This window comes from Dipodomys merriami, unplaced genomic scaffold (genome assembly GCF_024711535.1).
Source record: "Dipodomys merriami isolate MVZ:Mamm:240054 unplaced genomic scaffold, mDipMer1.0.p SCAF_2, whole genome shotgun sequence".
NCBI classification, from domain to species: Eukaryota; Metazoa; Chordata; class Mammalia; order Rodentia; family Heteromyidae; genus Dipodomys; species Dipodomys merriami.
This window is the reverse complement of record NW_027203381.1, coordinates 20912285-20931629: the sequence shown is the minus strand read 5'-3', so window position 1 is coordinate 20931629 and position 19345 is coordinate 20912285. Positions and strand designations below refer to the sequence as shown.

The following is a 19345-nucleotide window of genomic DNA, read 5'->3' as shown; positions in this document are numbered from 1 at the left end:
CCTGAGTTTCTTTTGCTCAAGGCTAGTACTCACCACTTGAGCCACAGCACAACTTCTGACTTTTTCTGTGTATGTGGTACTGAGAAATTGAACCCAGGGCTTCACCCATGCTAGGCAAGCACTCTACCACTAAGCCACATTCCCAGCCCCTCTTTTTTTTTTTATAAGGTACAAGTGCTGGACTTGAACTTGGTACCTGATGTTCTGGCTTATTGGCTAGTGCTCTACCAACTGAGCCATGCTGTGGCCTGTGGTGATGTCCCAGAAAGAGGAAATCAGACCATACAGAATAATATGCAAGGTTAGACTGGTATATGAGTCTGTCTGGTGGGGTGTGAGTAAGCACCTTAGTAACTGTGTCTCTGAGTTAGAATAAAACAGTATAGACAATCCTCTAAATGTGCCATTCCCACTGAGGTCCCTGGACCAGTGCTCTAAGCATCAGTTGGGAACTTATGAGAGAGTCAAGATCTCAGACCCCACCCCACACTGCCTGAGTCAGAACAAGCCCTCCAAGTGAGGGCTAGAGTGAGAAAGCCAGAGGCCCAGCATGATGATCAAGTGTGTAGGAGCCTCCTGGTTACCTTGGCTCTGCCCATTTTTCTCACCTTGGGAGTCGCTCTCATCTTTTTTAATTTTACTCATTGTGAAATTGCTCTTCAAATTAAAACTTGCCTTTGATGAGGCAGAACTTATTTTGGCCCACAGGTACATTTTTTAGCTAGATGCCCATGGTCTAATGCCTGCCTAAGCAGAAATGTCCACTAGACTCTATCTCCAAAAAACAGGGCTAGAGGCATAGCTCATGTATCAAGTGAGAACCTAACAAGCATGAGGCCCTGAGTTCAAACCCCAGTATCACACACACACACACATACAGACACACACACACACACACACATGCACACACATGCACACATAAGTTTTTAAAAATAACTTACGCTGCTTGAAGACTTCAAGGGCCCGCTTCAGGGTGCTATAAACCAAGAATATATATATACATATATCATTTCAGTGCTGGAAATTATCTTTACAGCTTTACTATAATCCCTTTGTATGGTTCTCTCTGTCTATATCTTAATTTAGAGCTATAGATTCATCCTTGTGAACTTGAAAAGAGAGTGAAAGACCAAATGTTCTTAAAGTTGAATTCCCTCAAGTGAGGGAATTCCTGTCTTCCTTGGATAAAGATGCCAAAACTCTTTGTGCTACATTTTCCCTGTGATAGTCTTGGAGCCATGGCTTCTTCATCATAAGAATATCAGCCAGCCAGGCACCGGTGGTTCACGCCTGTAATCCTAGCTAGTCAGGAGGCTGAGATCTGAGGATCACAGTTCAAAGCCAGCCCAGGCAGGAAAGTCCATGTGAACCTCTTATCTCCAATAAACCACTAGAAAACCGGAAGTGGCACTGTGGCTCAAGTGGTAGAGCACTCGCCTTGAGCTGAAGAGCTGAAGGACAGTGCCCAAGCCCAGAGTTCAAGCCCCATGACCGACAAAAAAAAAAAAGAATATCAGCCATCCTTTAATGTATAGAAATTATAAATACAGAAATGCAAGGCAATAAAGAAGGGCTAGGAAGGAACCCTACTTATTGGTTGCCTCTCTTTCATTCATTTATCAATCATCATAAACTTAATTGCCTTATACTATGGATCAGGAATTGTATCAGATTTTGGAGATCAATAGTGTAAGGCAGACACTGTCTCAGACTTCACAATCTAATGGAAGAGACATTGGACAAATTGTACTGTGTTAGTTTTTCTGTTACCACATAACAAACAGCAGTAAATCTAGTTGACAAATTAAAAACGTGCATATCATGTACAATGTGACATTTTAAAATCTGTACACAGTGTGGAATAGCTTATGAGAAATAAAATATGCATTATCTGCTATTCTTAAACTACTTCTTTTCTTTTTTCTATTTTCTTTTTTCTTTTTTTTTTTCGGTCCTGGGGCTTGAACTCTGGGCCTGGGTGCTGTCCCTAAGCTTTTTTTGCTGGAGGTAACATTGTACCACTTAAACCACAGTGCCCCTTCCAGCTTTTTTATTTAGTTAATTGGAGACAAGAATCTCATGGACTTTCCTGACCAGGCTGCTTTTGAACCACAATGCTCAGATCTCAGTTTCCTGAGTAGCTAGGATTACGGCATGAGCTATCAGTACTTGGCTTCTTACCATTTATTGTGTTAAAACAGACTCTCTTGGTAATTTTCAAGATTACAATAAATTGTTTCTGATGATAGTCACAATGTAAAATAATTCTCTTGAATCTACTTCTCTTAACTAAAAGCTTGTATCTTTTGACCAACATCTCTCCAGCCTTGATCTTAGCCCCTTGTGATTTTGTTTTCATTTCTATTCAATTCTCTTTCAGAATTTCTTGGATGCTTCTGAAAATCATCTTGCTCATGCTATCAATTAACTTCTTTATTTTCTTTAAACATATTGTGTACAAGTTGTTATGTCGAAAATGAACTTTACAACTTTGGTGGGGGGGTGGGTGGGGAGGACTAGGTGGGGGGGACGGGGGGAGGATGGGAAGGGATGGGAAGGGGAAACAAAGGAGGAGGCTACAATGCTTGATAAGAAATGTACTCATTATCTTGCCCATGTAATTGTAACCCCTCTGTACAGTATTTTCACAATAAAAAATAAATAAAAATTTAAAAAAAGAATAAAATACAAAAAAATAAACATATTGTATATATTTTGTTACTTGCAGAAGGTAAAATCTACAAGCAATTTACTGCTTTTGTTGAATTCATACTAATTTACTTTCATGTGTGCGTTTATCTGTGTACTTGGACATATGCAATTTAGTTTGCATGTGTGTGTGTGTTCATGTGTGTGTCAGGTAGGTAGAGAACTTACCTAAGATTGTTTTAAATTAAACTTTTCATATGATGTTGATGAACACCAACATCATATACGGTTTGGAACCGCAAACCATGCCTGTCCTACTAGGACCTCTGTAGGAACACAGACCTCTAGAAATCTCTGCAGGTGTCTATAGCACAGCTAAAGTAGGATTTAGGTAAATATGATAACTGATTAGTCTACAGAGAGTAGACTCCCAAGCTTCCTTCAACATTCTTACTTTGGGGAAAGTATCAGGAAAATATGAAACTCCTCATTTATAAACTACTAAGAATTTCAGAACAGTATCAGGAGAGGAGTGAACTAATTATGAAACCCTTTGAAGTAAGGGTTCTTACATGATGTCCATGAAGTCAGCCATATATATGAGAGAGACTGCTCCTAACATAGACATGTTCTGGCAATTTCTGCATCCTTAAAATATTCAATGAATGATTGAAATATAAATAATTATGGTACAGGAATCTCACATTGGGCTAAGACTATAGGCAGGCACAAAGTTACTCTCTTATAGCTATCATAAACCATAAAATACATATAAACTATAAAATATATTTTATGTTATTTCAACATATCATATCAGAAACAAGAAGCCCTACTGTTAAACTTCTAGCATAAATTTATATACAATACAAACTTTTTATATACAGATAAAAAGGCTTTAAGGAGCTAAGTACAAGCAGCTGACACCTGTATTCCTAACTACTTAGGAAGCTGAGATCTGAGAATCATGGTTTGAAGCCAGTCCAGGTAGAAAAGTCCATGAGACTCTTACTTCTGATTAACTACCAAAAAGGTAGAAATGGAGCTATGGTTCAAATGGTAGAGCACTAGGCTTGAGTAAAAAAGCTCAGAGACAGTGCCCAGGCCTAAGTTCAAGAACCAGGACTGGCACAAAAACAAAACAGAAAGGCTTTAAGGAAACTAGAAATGTTAATGAGAGATTATGGCTTCATAATTTAGTTTTGCCTTCTTTCTGATTATCTAAAATTTTCAAGGCCAGTGCTCTACCATTTGAGCCACAGTGCCACTTCTGGTTTTCTGGTAGTTAACTGGAGATAAGAGTCTCACGAACTTTCCTGCTTGGGCTGGCTTTGCACCTCGATCCTCAGGTATCAGCCTCCTGAGTAGCTAGGATTACAGGCATGAACCACTAGTGCCCGGCTTTGAAACACTTTTTGAAAAGCATTAATTTTATGTTTTATCCAATAACTGCACACCTTAACATGCTGAAGCAGAGGGAGCTCCAGTAGATCTTATCCAACTTAGAAACGAGAAATACACATCTAGATACCTACTTGATCTCAGATTGTCCATAGGGCTTCTTCTTGGAGAGGCTGAGCAGATCTTTGCCATATTTCTCTTCAATCGATGCCCTGGGAAAACAGAAAAGAGGGTTACAGGTCATTTTTTGGAGCTAACTCTAAAAGCCATCTCTAGATCTTTTCCTCCCAAATAGCTGGGTTTGCAAGCATGAGCCACAGGCTATATTAACAATTGCTTAAATTATTACCAGCCTTTAAAGAAACATTAAAAAATAAAGAAGAAGAAATAGAATAGAAGCCAAGTATGGTGGTACATGTCTATAATTCTTTCATTTGGGATACTGAAGCAGTACAATCATGAATTCAGGGTCAGCATGGTCTATAACAATAAGACTCTCAAACTCACACAAATAACTTTGGGAATATCCACATTGAGAAACTGTTGTTTATTTATTTGTTTATTTATTAACTTATTTTTCCATGCTGGGAACTAAACCCAGGGCCTTATACATATTAGGCATGTACTCTATCATTGAGCTACATCTCCAGCTGAGCAATTTTATCTAAGAGAGAGAGAGAGAGAGAGAGAGAGAGAGACTCTCCCTTTGAATTTACATTTCCCTCATTTCTAGTGTGGTTGTACACCATGTATATGTTTACTGAACTTTTTATTTCATCTTCTATGTTGTCATCATGTTTCACCTGAATATTTGGCCCTTTTCCTATTATTTGGTAGAAGTTCTTCATATACTATGAATATGGTACTTATTCTTACATTAAAAAGTTTCTCCATTTCTTTTTTTAGGTTTTTTAAAATAACCTTTATTTAAGATGTGCATTGCAGAAAACATATATAAGCAAAGAGCAAAGTATTACTGCCACAAGCAGTTCAATGGGACATGACTGCCTAGATCCTTCATATAAACACACCAATCCCTTTTAGCAACTGAGATTGTATGGTATGTGTCATGCTTTTCCAAAAGTTGTGAATTCACCAATTCAAAAATCCAAAAGCTGCATGAAAATTTTGATAACAAAGACTAAACTATATCATATAATCTCTCCATTTCTTTATAAAATTTATTTTATTTATTTGCTTGTTTATTTTGTTGTACTAGAAATTGAACTATGGACCTTATACTTTCTAGGCAAGTGATCTACCATGTGAGCATGCTCCAGTCCTCTAAATAACTTTATGTATTATATTAAAATAATATGGGCCAGGTGCTAGTGTCTCATACTTGTAATCCTAGCTACTCAGGAGGCTGAGATTTGAGGATCAGGGTTCAAAGCCAACCAGAGCAGGAAAGTCTGTGAAACTCTTTTTTATTTTTTTGGGGGGGGGTCCGGTAGTGGGGCCTGAAATCTGGGCCTGGGCGCTGTCCCTCAGCTCTTCAGCTCAAGGCCAGCGCTCTGCCACCTGAGCCACAGCACCACTTCCAGCTTTTTTCTTTTTGCTTATGTAGTGCTGAGGAATCAAACCCAGGGCCTCAGGCATGCAAGGCAAGCGCTCTACCACTGAGCCACCTTCCCAGCCCAGAGCCACCTTCCCAGCCCCTGTGAAACTCTTATCTCCAATTAGCCACCAAAAAATCAGAAGTGGTGCTGTGGCTCAATGTGGTAGAGTGCTAGCTTTGAGTGAAAGAGCTCATGAACAGCCCCCATTCCCCAAGTTTAACTCCATGACTGACCCAAAAAAGCATATTTTTTACTTCTTTAATTAAGTAAAAAGCAAAGCACAGAGGACATTGTAAAATTTCACCAAAACTAATTTCACTAAATATAATTTGTTTTGAGACCTGGTAATGATTATAATGAATATACCTTTATATAAATACACAGGTTGGACAGATTGATACAACAAATACTTTTGAGGGATTTTGTTTTTATTTGGGGGGGGGGGGGGCGGGCAGTCATGGGGCTTGAACTCTGGGCCTGGGTGCTGTTCCTAAACTCTTCAGCTTAAGGAGAGCACTCTATCACTTGATCCACAGCGCCACTTCTGGTTTTCTGGTGGTTAATTGTAGATAAGGGTCTCATAAACTTTTCTACCCAGGGTTGGCTTTGAACCATGATCCTCAGATCTCAGCCTCCTGAGTAACTAGGATTGCAGATGTTAGCCACTGACTCCCAGCCACAACAAATAATTTTTCTGTGTGTGCCCATCCTGGGGCTTTGAATTTGGAACTGGGTTCTGTCCCTGAGCTTTTTGGCTCAAGGCTATTACTCTACTACTTTAACCACAACTCCACCTCTGGCTTTTGGGTGGTTAACTAGAGACAAAAATTTCTTTCCTGCCTAAACTGGCTCTGAGCTGTAATCCTCGGATCTCAGCCTCCAGAGTAACTTAGATTACAGGTGTGCACTGCCAGCACCTAATCACAACAAATGATTTTTAAACATGAAACAATACTGTACTGCTTTTTAAAACTTTAGTATGAAAACTGATCTTTAGTTTCTTGGGAGAAGAGGAAAATGAAGTAAAGCTGAAGGAATTGCTAAATTTAATTGTTTCTTTGCCACAGGCAAAAAAATGTTCACAAATCATACTTGTAAAATTAAAAGAAAAAGTTTATGAAAATGATCAAGAGAAGCCAGATGTCGGTGGCTCATGCCTGTAATCCTAGCTACTCAGGGGGCTGAGATCTGAGGATCATGGCTCAAAGCCAGCCTGGGCAAGAAAACCATGAGATTCTTATCTCCAATAAACCACCAGAAAACCTGAAGCGGCGCTGTGGCTCAAGTGATAGAGTCCTAGCCTTGAGCTGAAGAGCTGAGGGACAGTGCCCAGGCCCAGAACTCAAGACCCACAGCCGACAAAAAAAAAAAAAAAAAAAGAAGAAGAAAAAAGAAAAAAGAAAAAGAAAAGAAAAGAATCAAGAGGATTGAGATGTTAAAATATTTCTTTTTTCCTTGCTTCCTTCTTTTGTGGCTGAGGTGCATTTTCTTGGCTGCTGGCCCTCCTATTCTCTAGCAGGCCTATCTGTTTGCTCGGAAACTAGGTCAGTGAATGTTCCTTCTTATCCTTCTGGCTTCACATGGTGCTCTGCCTCACAGTTGTAACAAGACCCTGTTTCTTCTCATGCTTCTGCTCTTGGACTCCTTGTGAAGTTTTTCCCAGGTCCTGATCTTTCTCTAATTATAGAAACAAATGCATTTGAATAACAAAAAACTATTTCTATCTTTCTGAATTCCTATTGATTGAATTTATAGTCTAAATTATGATAGTATGCAATGAATAATAATTTTATTGTGTGTTAATACTGGGGCTTGAACTCATGGCCTTGAACTCTTGCTGGGTTTTTTTTCTCACAGCTGGAGCTCTTCCACTTGAGCCACATCTATAGTTCAGGCCTTTCGTTGATGAAGATAAGAGTCTCTCAGATTTGTCTACCCTTCTCTGCCTGGGATGGATGGCTTCAAACCACAATCCTCAGCCTCCTGAGTAGCTAGAATTACAGATGTGAGCCACTAGCACTAGGCTAACATTAACCAGTAAATTAATGTTTAATTAATTAATGTTTAAAGGGAAATTACTGTACACTAATTTACATTAATGTTTAAAATGTTAACATAATTTAATGTTTTTTTTTGTTTTGTTTTTGTCAGTCGTAGGGCCTGGGCGCTGTCCCTCAGCTCTTCAGCTCAAAGCAAGCACTATACCACTTGAGCCACAGTACCACTTCCAGCTTTTTCTGCTTATGTGGTGCTGAGAAATCAAACCCAGGGCCTTATGCATGTGAGGCAAGCACTCTACCACTGAGCCACCTTCCCAGCCCATAATTTAATGTTTAAATTAACTTACAGGCAAAAAAGATTTACATGCAGAATTGTGTTAAGACCATTTATACTTTTTTAAATATATGCTGTATGTATGCCCTATCCTTTTGGAATTATGCCCACTAAGAGTGCTAGAGAATCTTTTGTGGTTTCCAGAAAAAAAAAAAAGACGTTATCTAACATTCTAACATTAAGGAAACCTCAGGCAGAATCTGTTCCCCATGGGAAACCCTAGAATGTGGTAAAGATGAATTTCCAGGAAGTGCCATGGCCTGCTCTTTGGAGAAAAGCAGGAGCTTTACTGAAGTGAAACTGCAGTCTCATCTGCTGGAAGCCAGAGGACCCACATCCAATCAAAAGAGGATGCTCTCTGGCACAAATGGGGAGTACCAGGTCCCAGGGCCTGAATGCAAGAGAGGAGTCACCAGGACCTCAAACAAATCACCACTGACTAGGGAGGCCTTTCCCATCTTCCCTCCATCCCAGTGCACCCTCTTATCTGCTTATCCATTTATGTCTTAAATATAGATGATGCATCCAGCATCCTCCTAGAAGCTAAGACCACAGAAATGATAGAATTATAAGAATGCCTAGCAGAGTTCACAGCCTTGTGGAAGAGAAAGATGCCAACCAATACTATAGTTTACAACCAAGTAACCATGGCCATATGTAAATGTACAGAACAAGAGATCCTATTCCTTTTTTGTTTCTAACTGCTAATTTATTTTTTAACTTTTTAATTGTAAAAGTTAACACATTAATGGGAAATTTTGATGGGTTTCACCCATAAAGCATATGTCATGCTTTAATCAATCAATTCCATCCTCCCTATTGCCCTTTCTTACCTGCCTTTCTCTTTCCCATTCCCACCTCCACCCTATGTGCCTTTCTCCTTCCCTTTGTAGTCCTTCTATATTCAATTCATCTTTTTGTTGTTAGTTTTCCTTTTCCCTTAAGACAGACTCTCAATACATAGCCCAGATTGGCCTTGAACAAGTTATCTTCCTATCTCAGCTTCCAGAATGCTCGTATTGCAAGAGTGTGGTATTATGCTCAGATTTTATTCTTTTTCCTTCTATTTTTTTGTTTTTTGTTTGTTTTTACATGTGATAGGAAACACACAATGTTTGTCTTTCTTCTGTGCGTGTGTATGCCAGTACTATGACTTGAACTTAGAACTGTGAGTTCTTACTTAATTTTTCTGCTCAAGACTGGCACTTTATCACTTTAACATTTCTGGCTTTTTGTTGGTTAACTGGAGATAGAAGTCTCTTGCCTTTGTCAGCCAGAGCTAGCTTCAAAACTCCTCTATCCAGGCTAGGAATTGAACCTCAGTACCACATACACAGAAAAAGCTGGAAGTGGTACTGTGACTCAAGTAGTAGAGAGTACAGCCTTGAGCTCAGGGACAGTGCTCAAGCCCAGAATTGAAGTCCCTTGACCAAAACAAACAAACAAAAAAAAACACCTCCTCTATCCCTTCATCTTTAGGTCTCAGCCTCCTAATTAGCTATGATTGCATGCATGAGTCACTAGCACCTGGCCATAATATTTGCCTTTCTGTGTCTGAGTTATTTCATATAACATGATGATTTACAGTCCCATCCACTTTTCTGTAAACAATGCTACACTTCCTCTTAAAACTACTTAGCTGGCTACATTCTTTACAAAGCTCCCCTTGAAAATCCCAGCTCCCTTTGCCCTGTCTGAACTTTCTCCGGTCTGACTTCCCAGACTAAGAATGATGCATGTGCTGACTCCCCTCCATGAACTCATGGCCAATATCATCAAGCCTTCGTTAGCAGACTTAAAGCAGCTGGAGATCACCCACAACCTGAAGCTCTAGCAGCCCCCAAGTTAGAGTGGTACTGACAGTGAAAGCCTTTTGCCATATACCTGACACTTGGGTAGGTGGCTTATTTTTATTGAATATGCTAGTTATTGCATCACAACTGAACCATAAATTCCTTGGGAAGATCCTGCTGTTAGCTCAAAGGGGATCTTACAGAACATCCAGTACAGAGCCGTCAAGTTACCAAAGAGGAAACAGACACCTTGATGAATCTCACTGCTGATAGCTGGGGACCAGGGTCAGAAGTCAGAGGCTCTTGACTCATCCCCAAACTGTTTTATTGTGAGCTTGCCTCCCAGTTATTCTGTTGGGAAAGTATTGTGGGTTGCCACCCCACTAAAAAAATAAACATACTAAAGGCCCAACTACAGTCCTGCAGAGGATGGCTTTCTTTGGAACAGAGTCAATACAGATGTAATTAACTGAAAGGAGGACACTCTGAAGTAGTCCATTTCTTCATCCAACATGACAAGTGTCCTTATAAGACACTGTCACCACGCCATGTGAGGGTAAATGGGGGCCTTGGGAATGACAGAGCTGCAAGCCAGCGCACACCAAGGCCTGCTGGTGACACAAGAAGCTAGCAGGGCACAGACCACATCATCCTCCACAGCCTCGTGGAGGGCCCAGTCCTGCCTCCCCTTACCCACAGCTCCATACCCTCCTGCTCTCAGAATCAGCCCCTGCCTCCACTTGCCACATGGACCATGCTCACTGCCACCATAGAGTGGCCACTGTCACTTTCCACAGGAATCCAGATACCCTCCCCCACCCCACCTCCACACACACCTGTCAAAACCAAAACCAGCAAATGGCTTCCAACCTGGCCCACCATCTTCAGAGGGACCTATACATCATACCTTTCTTTTAAAAAGTCTTCAAACTCTTTGCAGGTTTTTCGGCCATTGTTCAGATGCTGGATGATGCTGTCATAGCCCACGGTGCTGAGGATGTCAGAGCTCTGGGAGGAAGAACAACATGGAGTCAGACCAGGAGCACACAGGCGGCCCCGGGGTATAGAGCACAGACAGGGATAGGTGGGGGGAGAAGTCTGCATTGCCACATCACTGCATCTCTTTACCTCCAAAACATGAGACCAAACCTGAACAGTGAGCATTCTCACCATTGGAGGAATATATTCAACATGATGAACCTAGAGGGCCACAGAACAGGAATGAACATGGAGGAGGGAGAGGTGGGCTTTAGTTCCTTGCTAGGCTTCTACTTACACCTAAGTGGGGCCAAAAGAGAAGAAAGAGCCTGGTGCCCACTGGGACCTCTGCCATGCCATCATCACACTGCTGTGTGGAAACTGGATCAATCCACTGGTCCATTTTAACCAGGGACTATGCAAGTATTGTTCTTAAACTTGCCACTGAGCTTGGCCCTGACACTTCACCCCACAGCCAGTTAACCCACATGAGAGTCCAGGTATGTCTGCCCTGAGAGACACTTAAATCACTCCCCACTCCCTCAGCCCTTTGTTACTCCAGTTATTTTTCATTTAGGGTCTTCCATTTTTGCCCTGGGCCAGACTTGGACCACAGCTCTCTTACATGACCTCCGTTGTAGCTGGGATCACATGTGAGACCATGCCTGGCTTGCTTTGTTAAGACTGGCTTCTCACTTTTCTTTCCCTCAGTGTAGCCTTAAACCACAGACCTCCAGGTTTGTATCTCCTGAAGAGCTGGGATTACAGACACGAGCCACCATGCTGAGCCACTCTAAATTAGAAGTTTGTTCATATTTCATTCTACTGTGCTCTCCCCAGATTGAGAACATTAGCTAAATTCCCCTGCCCCATAGCTCTAGACACAGAACATTTAAAAATCAAGGTTAATTCAGCCCCTCGAAGCAACAAATCAGCAACTTGTAAAGAATATCAAAGTATCCTCTAATGAGATTGGCTTTCTCCTTTCTACCCCATAGATACAATAGGTTGCCTGAGTCAGACTCCAGTCTCTATAGACTGAATCTAGATGAGTTCTGGAACTTTAAGCTCACCCAGGCAGCCCCGTCAAGTAGGACTTCACCAGGAGGCTCTTCTCCTGACCAGTTTGCAGAGCCAGGAGCTAAGAATAAACACTGCATGAACTTGAAGTCAGTCATTCACTCCCCTGTATACTGTAGCAGCAAACCTTGCAATGACTTGCACTGATGATTTACCCAGAGCTCTAGATAGGCACATTCTAGGTAAATATCTAAATATATATCTAAAGATAGATAGATAGATAGATAGATAGATAGATAGATAGATAGATAGATAATAAATCTCAACCTTAGATTAAAAAAAATCTTTTCTGTGTTTTTTTATTTTGGGTTTTGTTGTTTTTTTTTGGAGGTCATGGGGCTTGAACTCTGGGCCTGGGTGCTGTCCCTCTGTAGTTCAGCTCATGGCAAGCACTCTACAACTTGAGCCACAGTGCCACTTCTGGTTTTCTAGTGGTTTATTGGAGATAAGAGTCTCACGGACTTTCCTGCCTGGGCTGGCTTTGAACTGTGAACCTCAGATCTCAGGCTCCTGAGTAGCTAGGATTACAGGCGTGAACCACCGGTGCCGGCATTGTGTTTTTGTTTTTGTTTTTGCCCATCCTGAGACACCCAGGGCCTGGGTGTTATCCCTGAATCTCTTTGTGTGCAAGCCTAGCACTCTACCACTTGATCCACAGGGACACTTCTGGCTTTTCTGAGTAGTTTATTGGAGATAAGAAACTCACAAGGACTTTTTAGCCCAGGCTGGCTTTGAATCGTGATCCTCAGATCTTAGCCTCTTGAGTAGCTAGGATTACAGGTGTGAGCTACTAGCACCCAATAAAAGATCTTGACAAGGAGAAAACATAAAGCTCCTAAGTGAGGGGCTTTTCTGCCCTAAGAAAACATCCAAAAGAAAGTACCTTGCAGATTTACAACCTATATGTCACTTGTGTTGAAATAAGGAAGTAATTCTCTGGGAATCCCAAACTTCTGTTTTAGAACTACAAGATACAATTAAAGGGGGACATCACAGCAAACAATGAACCTGGAAGGTGATAGAAATCGAAGAGCACACACAGAGATAAGGACCCAAAGACCAACCACTAACTTGAACCTTGTAATTATGAGTCAGACACAGGCCTTAGCTTGCTTCTCATGTGTCCGCATTTGTGCCCACATCTCAACATATTAGATGTGCTGTTCCCTGCTTTTTTGGCTAGACTGGTCCAAAAGTCTTCTCTGACAATGTCACAAATTTGGTCATCATCCGTGCCATGAACATGGCATGCTATGTCACAAACTTGGAGCCTCAGGTTAAGGACCCTGCCCTTTAAGACCCACCCTGGGATTTTAGACATACGATGGTGACTCCATTAGAATAGTTATGATGGAAGCCGGGCGCTGGTGGCTCACGCCTGTAATCCTAGCTACTCAGGAGGCTGAGATCTGAGGATCGCGGTTCAAAGCCAGCCCGGGCAGGAAAGACTGTGAGACTCCAGTCTCCAATAAACCACCAGAAAACCAGAAGTGGCGCTGTAGCTCAAGTGGTAGAGTGCTCGCCTTGAGCTGAAGAGCTGAGGGACAGTGCCCAAGCCCAGAGTTCAAGCCCCACGACCGACAAAAAAAAAAAGTTATGATGGAAATACAAATACAGATGATAGAGATAGAGATGATATAAAGATGATAAAGATAGAAATAGAGATGAAGGGTTAGGAATGTGGCTTAGTGGTAGAGTGCTTGCCTGGCATGCATGAAGCCTTGGGTTCGATTCCTCAGTACCACATAAACAGAAAAATAGCAGTGCTGTGGCTCAGGTGGTAGAGTGCTACCCTAGAGCAGAAAAAGCTCAGGGACAGTGCCGAAGCCCTGAGTTCAAGCCCAGAACTGTAAGAAGAAAGAGAAGGAAGAAGAGGAGGAGGAGGGGGGGGGGGAGGCGGAGGAGGAGGAGAGGGAGGGGGAGGAAGAAAGAAAGAAATGGAGATGAAAGGAAAAGTAAATTGGTACACAGCATAATGAACACAGAAAATCTTGAGTTTACAAAAATAGCACTAAATAAATTTAACAAGGTTGTAAGACACAAGGAGAATATACAAAAAAATTACTGCTATATAAAAGTGGCCAAACAAAACATGAACATGAATGCTTACACATTTATTACAATGAAATGAAAATTATAAACTATTTGGAAATAAAAGTTAAGATGGCCGGGCAACAGTGGCTCATGCCTGTAATCCTAGCTACTCAGGAGACTGAAATCTGAGGATCTCAGTTCAAAGCCAGCCTGGGCAGGAAAGTCAATGAAACTTTTATCTCCAATAAACCGCTAGAAAACTGGAAGTGGTGCTCAAGCGGTAGAGCGCTCGTCTTGAGCTGAAGAGTGCAGGGACAGTGCTGAAGCCCAGAGTTCAAACCCCACAACTGACACACACACACAAAAAAAGTTAAGATGTCTTGCAAATTTCTTCACTATGAGACCAAGGGAGACAGGGAAGGAACACAAAAGCACAATGTCTCTGGGCCTCTGATACTGTTTCCAGGAAATGGAAACAAGAGCTGTTTTTGTTTTTTTAGTTTTCCTTCTTTTTGTCTTGTTTCTTCATTTATCTGTCTTGGGGTGGGTGGGTAAGGAGGGCACAGAAATGGAGGCACAAAAGGTGGTGGTACTCACTAGACACTATGTTGAAAATGAACTACATAAGTTATGGGCAGGGATAGGAGGAAAAACCTGGGAAAGAGTAAGGGAAGGGGTAACATTGTCCAAAAGAAATGTACTCATTAACTGACTTACGTACTAGTAACCCCTCTGTATATCACTTTTATATAAGTTTTAAAATTTTCTTCACTTCAAATTACAAAAGTAGCATTGCTGAATTGAAAGAAGACCTAAATAGGGCTGGAAGGTGGTTGAGTGGTAGAGCGTTTGCCTTGCATGCATGAGGCCCTGGGTTCGATGCACCACATAAGCAGAAAAAGCCAGAAGTGGCACTGTGGCTCAAATGGTAGTATGCTTACCTTGAGCTGAAGAGCTAAGGGACAGTGCGCAGGCCCAGAGTTCAGGCCCCACAACTGACAAAAAGAAATAAGAAGACCTAAATAAAGGTGGACGACACATACCACCTTTGCGAATTGAAAGAATGAATACTAAAATGCCAAGTTTCTCTAGATCTACAGATTCAACATGATCCCATCAAAAATTCCCCAAAGTCCCCTCTCTAGATCCTTAGGTTAAAATTAAGCATGAAGTTGAGCCTGAAATTCATATAAAGGATTATAAAGGCACTAGAGTAGGCACAAAAAAAGACAAAAGAAAGAAAGAAAGGAAGAAAGAAAGGAAGAAAGAAAGAAAGAAAGAAAGAAAGAAAGAAAGAAAGAAAAAGGAAGGAAGGAAGGAAGAAAGAAAGGAAGAAAGAAAGGAAGGAAGGAAGGAAGGAAGGAAGGAAGGAAGGAAGGAAGAAAGAAAGAAAGGAAGGAAGGAAGGAAGGAAGGAAGGAAGGAAGAAAGAAAGAAAGAAAGAAAGAAAGAAAGAAAGAAAGAAAGAAAGAAAGAAAGAAAGAAAGAAAGAGAAAGGAAAGAAGGAAGGAAGGGAAAGAAAAAAAGAAAGAAAGAAAGAGAAAGGAAGGAAGGAAGGAGAGAGGGAGGAAGGAAGGAGAGAGGGAGGAAGGAAGGAAGGAGGGAAGGAAAGGAAAGGAAAAGTTGGAGGCCTGACAACACCTGACTTCAAAACTTTCCACGAGGGGCTGGGAAGTTGGCTCAGAGATAGAGCACTTGCCTTGCATGCCTGAGGCACTGGGTTCGATTCCTCAGCACCACATAAGCAAAAAGAAAAAAGCCGGAAGTGGTGCTGTGGCTGAAGTGGTAGAGCACTAGCCTTGAGCTGAAGAGCTGAGGGACAGCACCCAGGCCCAGAGTTCAGGCCCCACAACTGGACCAAAAAAAAAAAAAGCTTTCCACGAAGTTATCCTGATCAGAGCCAGATGGTATTGATCTGAGGATGGCCAACTAGACCTATAGAACAGAAGAAAAGCTGAAAATTGGCCCATTGGTTGATGAGCAGCTAACTTGCATTAAAGGTGCCAAAGCTATTGCATGAGGACAATGTTCTTTTTGACAAATGATCCTAGAACAAGGACATTAATCTGCTGAGAAAAGAGTAGTTACTCATTCCTCATGCTATATGCAAAAGATAACTTAAATAATTCATGAATTCAAATGTTATTAAAGGTTCCTATCCTTGTTGAAGGGCAGTTCCTTTGTACAACTACTTAATCATAAAAATAAAAAAATCCCTTTTCTAAACATTTTCCCAAGTTAGATTAAAAAAAAACATGCCCAGGAAAAGACATATCCAAGATCATTTTACTCATAATAGTCCCAAACTAGAAACAACCCAATGTCTCACAATTGCTGGATGGATAAATAACTTGTGTTCTACTCATACAATGAAATACTATGAAATGACAAGAAAAGAATTACTGACTAAAAAAAAAGAATATAAATGAAAATATTCTAGACACAAGAATTACTGCATCATTCCATTTATATAAAGTTGTAGGACAAGCCAGACAAAGCTATGATTAAAAACATAAGTCGAGGGAGGAAGGGTGAACAAATGCAGTCATAGTAATCAATAGACACTGTGGAAAGTGAACAATTTGTGGACAGGGATGGGAGGGGGAAACTGGGAGAAAGCGAAGGAAGGGATGACATTGTCCAAAAAGAATTGTATTCATTACCCCACTTATGAAATGGTAACTCCTTTGTATAATACCTTAATAATAACAATAAAATTATATTTTTAATTATATTTTAAAAAATAAAATATAAATTAAAAGCATACAGAGATGGTGGAAGAGTCAGGGAGAAATTACTGGAGATGCCCAGAAAGAACCAGGAATGAACTTTCTGGCTGGAACAATGCTCTATAGAGATGTGGGGTATGTGGTTGCATACAATTTTCAAAACAAACACTGTGTGTGTATATGTGTGTGTGTGTACATGCGCGCACACGCATGCGCACATGTGAGCATGCATGCACACTCCAGTACCAGGGCTTACACTCAGAACCTCAACTCTTGCTTAGCTTTTTTTTTTTTTTTTTTACTAAAGACTGGTGTTCTGCCATTTGAGCCATACCTCCACTTCTAGATTTTTGCTGGCTAAGTGGAGATAAGAGTCTCTTGGATTTGTTTGCCTAGGCTGGAGATCTTGGCCTCCTAGGTAGCTGGGATTACAGGCATAAGCCATCAGCACCTGGTACTGTGTCTTTTCTACCTGCTGATTCCGAAGCTGGGATATATCATGAAAGTCCCCACTTCTTTATAATTTTTCCAAGTAGCTGGAATGCAGTCTGAGAATCACTGCCACAGGAAATATAAAAGTTACAAAGAACATCATGGTTTGTGACTGAAGGAGCTTAGGAGAATTAGCAGAATGGGACAAGGAGGGTAAGAGGAGGACAACAGGAAAGTGCAAAGAAGAGGCTGTAGTTTGCATTTCATTTTATAACCCCCAGTTTTGAGTAATGCATACAAATTGGCATTGAGGCCTTTTGGAAGCCCAGTAATCCTGGCTGAAGAGGGAAGAGGCCAATCGCTTTGCATTGCATACCAAGGCTGGGTTTGTTTGAGGCCCAGGACAGCGTTCACATGTGTGCAGTAGCACTTTGCATCAAAGGACCACAACATGTTCCAGAAACAGAGTAGAATGGAGCAATTTCCATGTTTTACAAGTGGAAGAAATGACACACAGGAAGCCAATGTTTCACTATTGCTGTTATCAACCACAGTGAAGGGTTTCAATTATCTACAAGTATTACTATCCAAATTGCTCAGTTATTTATTAAAAGCTGCAGATTCCAGGTTCCAGTGGATCACACCTGTTATTCTAGCTACTCGAGAAGCTGATATCTAAGGATCATGATTCAAAGCCATCCCAGGCAGAAAGGTATATAAGACTATCTCTAATTAACCAGAAAAAAGCTAGACTGGAGGCGTGGGTCAAGAGGAAGAACACCAGTCATGAGCAAAACAGCCAAGCAAGAATAGGAGTCCTTGAGTTTAAGACCTAATACTGGTATACACATAAACAAACCATAAGAAAACAAGAATTCATTCCCACGCCATCCCTGATCCAGCGTTGTTATACAAACCCACAGTCTGCCTACTTCACCTCCTATATGTCCCCAGCTCTGTCTCAGCTAGACCCACACCTGACATTTCCTCTCTCCTAAACTTCCTTCCTCTTCAAGTCAGCAGTTCACTGACAAATTAGACTTTACTGGAGTTCAAATAAATGAAAGGAAAATGAGAGAAAGTACTATTGAATATAAGAACACATTAGGGCCAGACACTGGTGGCTCATGTATGGAATCCCTCAGGAGACTGAGATCTGGGGATTACAGTTCAAAGCCAGTCCAGGCAGGAGAGACTGTAAGACTCTTATCTCTGATTAAACACCAGAAAGCTGGAAGAACTGTGGCTCAAGCGATTGAGTGCCAGTCTTGAGCAAAAAAGCTAAGGGACAGCATTTAGGCCAGAATGGCAGCCCCAGTACTGGCACACACGTGCGTTTGCACATGTGCACGAGTGCACGCATGCACGCGCACACACACACACACACACACACACACACACACACACACACACACACACACACACACACAGAACACATTACAGGAAAAGATGAGAAAATGTACACCAAATGTTGGAAGTAATTCCCTTTTTAGCACTTTTTCCCCTTATTTTCTAAGTCTCTGAAAGCCTTTGTTCCCTACCTCCATCCCTTCATAGCAAATGAAAACTCTCTTTAAGCCACATCACAGGGGCTGGGAAGGTAGAGTGCTGAGAGTGCTTGCCTTGCATGCTGAAGCCCTGGGTTCGATTCCTCAGCACCACATAAGCAGAAAAAGCCGGAAGTGGTGCTGTGGCTCAAGTGGTAGAGTGCTAGCCTTGAGCTGCAGAGCTGAGGGACAATGCTCAAACCCAGTGTTCAGGCCCCATGACAGGCAAAACAAAACAAAACAAACAAACAAACAAACAAAAAACAAGCTTCACACCAAAATAACCAATGATCCACAGCAGCAAGAGAAAACATGAAAAGACCCAGTGATGAATCTGGAGATTTGTGGAAATATCTGCAATGTAAAACACATATGAGACTAGATGGACTAAGGCTGGAAGACAGCAGTGAGTTACAATCCAGGCAAAATAGAGACCAAAGCACACAAAGTTTCCTAACAAAATCCTAACACCTTAGTCATGGCCCACAGTCAGCAGGAACTGAAACCTAAGCAGCTGTGGAGAAATCTGCAGGGTATTAAGAGGACACTGGGAGCTGGGCCAGTGCCCTGCCCCATACTAGGTGCCAAACAGAGCAGCTGGTTCTGACATTAGTGTCAAAACTACAGCTGATTAGGACTCTACCCTGCAGCAGGCTCCTAGCTTGGACATGATGACCACAGCAGCCTCAGGGCATATTTCTTAGTTTGCAGAGTCCACAGTGAAATGGGCCAGCCCAGCTCTGAGGCTCTCTAAATGCTTTCCTTTCCAAGGAAATGTTTTTTCTACATCCTCAGTCCAGGTAGAAGCTGTAC

General features: G+C 41.5%; 1 protein-coding gene across 1 annotated transcript in view; it reads right to left on the bottom strand.

The window, feature by feature from the left end:
• Pstpip2 (proline-serine-threonine phosphatase interacting protein 2) overlaps positions 1 to 19345 on the bottom strand; it is an 80520-nt gene that overhangs the window by 28502 nt on the left and 32673 nt on the right. The window contains exons 2-4 of the mRNA XM_070029231.1: positions 10641 to 10741; positions 4182 to 4259; positions 942 to 976 (exon numbers count right to left, since the gene is read on the bottom strand). Of these exons, the coding sequence (XP_069885332.1) occupies positions 942 to 976; positions 4182 to 4259; positions 10641 to 10741 (214 nt within the window). The remainder of the gene's footprint in view (positions 1 to 941; positions 977 to 4181; positions 4260 to 10640; positions 10742 to 19345) is intronic.